Raw genomic sequence first — 6,990 nt, 5'->3', positions numbered from 1 at the left:
AAGAACAATATGTCTGGAGCTACTTTGAGACATATTTGAGCACAACAGGTATAGCAGGAGGGTGGAAAACAGTGTGACACCATCTAGGACTGTAAACAACATGGACATTCTGTCTTTTTAATCTGATGTGGTCAAATATTATTTGGCCTATTTGATAAAGGGCCTTAGTCACGCATGGTGAAATTTTATATTCAGACTGTACTGTACATTAGCTTGCTTTCTCATTGTGACTGACATATAGATTAACACACTATTGCACTGAGCTACTGAGACGGAAAACAGTGAGACAAAGTAGTGAGCTTTTGGTTCAAGGGTTTCAGCACCCTGGACAGCTCTTCATGCAGCCACACATAGTGTCACCCAGCTGGACCGTGTGACCTCCAGAAAACTGTCTCACTGTATTGATTCACTCAGACTGTGTTCACTGGGTGAACTCCGACTCATGTTTGATAAGCTCGCCATGAGGGATTTGACTTTGTGTGCGTAATAGTTCCTCAGGTTGACAGAAGGCACCTCTTTTATCCCCTCGTCGAAATCACAGCTTCTCATTGCGATCTCCAGCTGTTTTTGTCTCTTGTAGAACAGGGAGAATTTATTGAAAATGAGCGTAATCGGAAGCACGACTACTAAAATCCCTGCCAGGATACACGCTGAAGCGGTCAGCCTGCCCGCTATGGACACGGGAACCACGTCTCCGTATCCAACCGTGGTCATGCTGACTGTGGCCCACCACCAGCACGCCGGGATGGTGGAGAGGTCCTCGCTGTCCTCTTTCTCCACCGTGTAGGCTATAACCGAGAAAAACGACACCCCGACGGCCAGGTAGAGAAGCAGCAGACCCACTTCTTTGTAGCTGTTCCTGAGGGTGGCCCCCAGGGAACGCAGCCCTGTAGAGTGACGAGCCAGCTTCAGGATGCGGAAAATCCTCATCAGTCTCAGTACCTGCGCCACACGTCCCAGGTTCGCCAGCGCCGGGCTGCTTTCTATCACCAGATTTATAAGGAGTGTCAGGTAAAAGGGAAGTATGGACACCAGGTCTATCACGTTTAACGGGTGCTCAAAGAAACGCAGAAGGTCTGGTGCAACTAGAAATCTAGCGACTAGCTCCAGGGTGAACCAGCCGATGCCAAAGTGCTCCACAGTCTCAAACCGAGGGTCCTCTGTGGGTTGCCCCTCACTGTCCATCAAGCTAAACTCGCTCATGCTGTTCATGCACATAGTGGCAATGGAGCCGAGCACCACCAAAATAGAAAGGACGCTGATGATGCGGCTGGCCACTGAAAAGCCGGGGTTATCCAGCATTAACCAGACGCGCCTCCTTGCGCTCCCGAGCAGCTGTTTGTCGAACTTGGTGGCGTCGTTATAAAATTCCAACAGTTCGTCAAAAGATGAAGTGGTACTCCCTTCATCGCTCCGGTCATCCCAGACCTCCCGGCCCTGGTCCATTTTCTTACAGTGGTAGGCGCTGCTACAGCAGGAGTCAATGAAGAACTCGTTGATGCCCCAGTATTCGATCTCCTGGCTGAAGGAGAAGATGCACAGCTCTCCCATAACGTGCAGCCGCCCCGTGTTGTAGAAATTCAACACATAGGGGAAGAGAGTCGGATTTCTGTCGAAATAAAACTCTTTCTCTGTATCGTCGTAGTCGTCGCACAGCTCTAGTATGGACTCTTTGGACTGACACTGGAGTAGACGCGCGAGCCTCGTCTCGGGGAACCGAGAGAGAGTGTCCGACTGGAGACGTTTCTTGAAGCCGCCCACGTTGATGCGGATGGCGGCGTTGTCATCCATGTGAGCGTCGCCATCCAGCCCCCCCAGGATCTGACCTGTCATGTCTGGAGATGGTGACACAGGTAGACGCACGGCGCACAGAAAGAAAGGAATGACAGACCAAATCACAGTGACACAAAGACAAATACAGACAGAATGAGATAGCACAAGGAGACAAACGCACAGCCAGACAGAAGGGAGAAAGAAAATAACGGAGCTATGTTGAATTGCAGCCAATATGCAGCTTTTATAATTTGAATTAATGTTACAGATGTTAAAGACAGATCTGATGTCCATTTGTTACACAATGTGTTTTTTCAAAAATACAGTCCCTAAAGAGCAGTGATTCTCAGCTTTGGCTTCACTGAAACAATGACACATACAACTTACTTTAAAGCAATGCCACTTCACCGAGTCCTACACAGGAAGACTGCATTTCAACTCCAGTGATGACATATTACAGTTTGTGGGCAATTTGTAGCCCTAAAGGCAGAGACTGTCCCCTGGACTACAGACAGGCGCGTCCCTGTCAGGCTGATTCTCACGGCAGAAGACAAGCCAATTCGGCGCGTTGTCAAATGTGATGATGCCTCCAGACAGAAATAAACTGGCGGTATCCTTCAGGCTTGTTGTAGCTGTTGTCCTTACATCATACATCCACCGTATTTTACACTCCCTTCTGCTGCAGGTTGATTTATTACAGGGAATTCAGGGCACCGTAGGAACTGATACACGCCCTTGCAGCTGCTTTTGTTTGTGAGGGAATTCCTCTCTCTCTTTGCTTTCTATCTGTTGCTGCTCAGCAACACGTAGCACTCCCTCTGCACCGCCCTCCTGAAGTGATCTCAGCATTATGGTGCTGAGGGGCGAGACGCAGCTCCGGGAGGAGAGGGAGTCGTCAACTAACGAACACATGAAAAGCATCCAGACAGAGGGAGAGGACACTATCAAGTGTAAATAAAGTGTGATACACTTAGAGTACAGTGTCACTGGAAAAACAAAGGATTTAGCGCTAGATACACGATAAACTTGAAGATATATTACAGTCATATGATAAGATCTCAAGCGTATGGCACAGACACTTCCACAAAAGAAAATTATAATAAAGAAAATCTATCATAAGAGGTGATAGTAGCCGCTCTGTTAATATTGCAATAAAACAAAACTAAGAGTGTTTGCGTAGGCCTCCTATGAGAATGTCTCAAAAGCATTATAGTGACAGTGGTGTTGTTGTTTTTGCAGAGGTGTGTAAAGATGTTTGAGGACCAATACGTTCATATAAAATGTTACAATTGATGGTCTGTGGTCACTGATCAAATTCATTCACTATCACGTGTTGTGGATCAATACAAATACCCCATGACATTAAAACTAGGCCAGTGTTTCTCACTTGAAATGATATTTACTAATCCTCCCTACAGAGCACATGGAAAACTATGACTTTAATCCAGGAATAAACTGTATGAGTGTTCAGCATTGAGCACCAACACCATCTCCAGCACCTGAATCTCCTCTTATTAATTCAGTGACATCATTAACACCCCTGCTTTTATCAATTAGTTGCTGAGGGTTTTGTCTCACCCATCCCAGTGTGTCTGGTGAAGGTGACAGCAGCTGCAGACAAAAGCTGCCTGGTGAGAATTCTTCAGGTTGTATGCCAATAGTAAGCTCTTTGTCAGCAGGCTTGTAGGAGGGTATGAGGTGGGCAAATTGTTGATGATGTGAGTAAATTGTTGTATTTATTATATCCAGAAGCTAATATATTGATTATGCACTGGGAAAACATTAGTGTACTCTTGTTTGCGTTATTTGAAAAACTGAAAAATACACATCTGTCTTATTTCCAGGTCCAACACACACCTTTAAGCAGCTATGATAAAGGTTACAGCACAACGACTTTATACTGCTGAAGGAGAAGCTTCAGTAGCAGCTGTTGCCCCCTCAGGCTGTACCACTGTGGTTGTTTCAGTCACTCTTCTTGCTGATGTCATTTACTAGATACCCTGTTTAAGCCACTAACTCTATTTATTGATTTATTTTTATTGAAACAAAACAACACATTAACAAAACAGTCAGGACATGGAAGATAAGACAACGGATACATGACATTACAAAGAAATGTGGTGAGTTTTACATGATTGTAGTGTGTGAGGGTGCGAAGTGTGGATATTTCCAACTTATGCAGTCTATGAAGGGCAAGAAAGGGAGAAGGAGGAAAAATGAAACAATAATAATGATAAGATACTACTAATCAAAGCAGCTTGTTACATTTTTAGAGGTTGGTGGGAATGTGCGTAGCCTCAGCCCCAGGTCTTTGGTTCAAGTTGAAATGTGTTAAAAATGGTTCCATGTGTCATAAAAAGCAGATAAACTATTCTTGTGAGTGGATTCCATTTTCTCTAATGTGATGTATTCTGTCAGAAGGTTGGTCCAGTGTAATGGGGGGTTTTTTATTTCCAATTTTGAAAGATTGTTTTCTTGGCAATAGCTAGAGAAATGAGGAGTGGGTTTTTGTATTTAATTGGTAAGTGGTCGATTTCTGTGATATTACCGAGTAAGCAAAGTGATGGAGAAGGAGGGATTCTACAGCCCAAGATGGTGGACAGTTTCTCTGTCACTGCTATCCAGAGGGAATGAACTGGTTGGCAGGTCCAAGTAGCATGAAAGTAACTGTTGGTGGAACCTAGAGTGCATTGTGAGCAGATGTCTGTGTCAGTGAAACCCATTTTGAACATTTTACTTTGTGTCCTGTAAATGGTCTTGTGTTGTATAAGCTGCAAATTTATGTTGCTGGTCATAGAAAAGCCACTAACTTTCAGTTCTGATCACTGGAAGAATATTTACTGTATTGCACTGCAATACTTGTTTAGAAATATAACCACAGGCTCCAGGCTGCACTGGAACTGTTTACTCCTAAACAGGATATTTCTCTTGCAAATTTTTACTCCCTAAGAGTGCATTAACCCAGGACCTCCAGCGTGCACTGGGGCGGTTTGCAGCCGAGTGTGAAGCAGCTGGGATGAGAATCAGCACCTCCAAGTCCGAGGCCATGGTTCTCAGTCGGAAAAGGGTGGCTTGTTCCCTTCAGGCTGGTGAAGAGTTCCTGCCTCAAGTGGAGGAGTTCAAGTATCTTGGGGTCTTGTTCACGAGTGAGAGAAGGATGGAACGGGAGATTGACTGGCAGAAGGAGCTGAGCTGTAAGGTGAAGCTCTCAATTTACTGGTCGATCTACGTTCCGACTCTCACCTATGGTCATGAGCTTTGGGTCATGACCGAAAGGACAAGATCCCAGATATAGGCGGCTGAAATGAGCTTCCTCCGCAGGGCGGCCGGGGGCACCCTGAGAGATAGGGTGAGGAGCTTGGTCACCCGGGAGGAGCTCAGAGTAGAACCGCTGCTCCTCCACATCGAGAGGAGCCAGCTGAGGTGGCTCGGGCATCTGTTTCGGATGCCTCCTGGGCGCCTTCCTAGGGAGGTGTTCTGAGAATGTCCCACCAGAACAAGGCCCTGGGGAAGACCCAGGACACGCTGGAGGGACTATGTCTCTTGGCTGGCCTGGGAACGCCTCGGAGGAGCTGGAGGAAGTGTCTGGAGAGAGGGAAGTCATCTTTACTTAGACTGCTGCCCCCGCGACCCGGTTCCGGATAAGCGGAGGGAAATGGATGGATGGATGGAAGAGTGCATTAATATTTCATCCCATTTTATTCTCCCAAGCATGGGATTGTCTTACAGACCAGGGCTTTACAGCGGCATTCACATACGCCATATCCTCATTCTGGGTGGTTTTAGGGATTTAGTGAAAATAAAACATATGCTTTTCAGGTACTCCCAGTATGACAGTATTATAGATCATCTTATAAGCTTCCACACCTTAACATAGTAGATTTGAAGGATTTGGGAAGCTTAACAAGAGCCTTGAAATCACACACAACCACTCTCAGCTGATTACATTATTACAGACCTTTCCCTATCAAGGCTTCTCACCTGTGGGATCCATCTGTGGCTGTGTGGGCATTGTGCTGTGATTATGCTGTAATTCAATTTAGCCTATTCATTATCTATTTCCAGCAGGGTCATATCGACTGCCTTGGTTTCACCCTGTGCTCACAGTGACTGATGTTGGTGATTTGTTTTATTCAGATTGGTCATCATAATGTTTCCATTCACAAGTAGGAATGTCTTATAATCCCATGTAGGTAACAACATGCCTTTATATGGCACGTGTGAATAGTGTCCTTACATTAAATGACAGTCTGTGTTTATTCTTCACCTGCTGGGAAATTCATTTTCTGTGTAGGATATCTGATTTAGGTGAAAATAATACTGTATGTATCTTCTCATTCTTCAAGCTCCATCAGTCCTATCAGCTAATGGGATCTCTGATGGCACACACCTCCACAGATTTCATTAGCATGGGTGAAGAAGCCTGAGGTTTGTAATAGCAAATGTCATTATGACTTTGTCCAGGACTACTGAGGTGGTTCTTTCTAAATTACTTGTGCTAACTAGGCTATCACCATCAGATTATTCACTGTCTGATTTTCACTGAACTGGTTGCTTTGATTCATTCTTTTCACACATGGGTGAGATTAATGTGCTGCTTTGTGTAATTATTTCTCATAGCTTCAACAAGTCTCCTTCAATCTAATTTCTTATTGATAACCAGGGTCTCTTTTCAGAAAAATCAACGTCAAATTATCATGGCCAGTGGCGAAAAAAGAATTCAGATCTTTTATTTAATTAAATAAAAGCTACAGTACATACAGCTATACAGTGTATAGTCCTGCATTCATTGTAAAAGTACTCCACTGCAAGAGAAATCTTGCACATACCTCAAAATTGTACCCAAGTGCTCACTAACTTTGCAGCACTGCAGACAACACTGTAGCCCCCAGTTGAAAGTGAATGAGTCTCAGTTTTTAAACTCTTTTTTCTGTGCAATCAGACGTCTTTACTGCTCCTCTTGTCTGTTCTACGATTTTTCACATCTTCTACATTTTCAAGTCTTTGAACAAATTCTACAACTATTAAAATGCCTCCAAGAGGGAAAAGAGCTAATAAATCAGATGCAAATGAGGATGTTGACGCAGAAGAGGATTATATTTCAGTGGTGCAAGTAACAGAGATGTTGAGTCAGCAGAAGCAGATGTACACCGCACTGTTGAGCCAACAACAAGATAACTTCAAAGGTTTTGTGCAACTACTTATGGAGACAAATAA

At 44.5% G+C, this 6,990-nt stretch overlaps 1 protein-coding gene across 1 annotated transcript; it reads right to left on the bottom strand.

The window, feature by feature from the left end:
* Positions 1 to 6: 6 nt before the first annotated feature.
* On the bottom strand, positions 7 to 2,599 carry kcns2 (potassium voltage-gated channel modifier subfamily S member 2). Its single transcript, XM_020606728.1, has 2 exons — positions 2,161 to 2,599; positions 7 to 1,835 (listed from the first exon to the last, which is right to left on the bottom strand). Exon 2 carries the CDS (start codon positions 1,831 to 1,833, stop codon positions 394 to 396), a length of 1,440 nt encoding a protein of 479 aa, XP_020462384.1. The 5' UTR covers positions 1,834 to 1,835; positions 2,161 to 2,599; the 3' UTR covers positions 7 to 393.
* Positions 2,600 to 6,990: the final 4,391 nt, after the last annotated feature.

The sequence above is a fragment of the Monopterus albus genome, unplaced genomic scaffold (genome assembly GCF_001952655.1).
Source record: "Monopterus albus unplaced genomic scaffold, M_albus_1.0 scaffold81.1, whole genome shotgun sequence".
NCBI lineage: Eukaryota > Metazoa > Chordata > Actinopteri > Synbranchiformes > Synbranchidae > Monopterus > Monopterus albus.
Note: the sequence above shows the minus strand (reverse complement) of the source record. Positions and strands in the feature narration are given on the sequence as shown.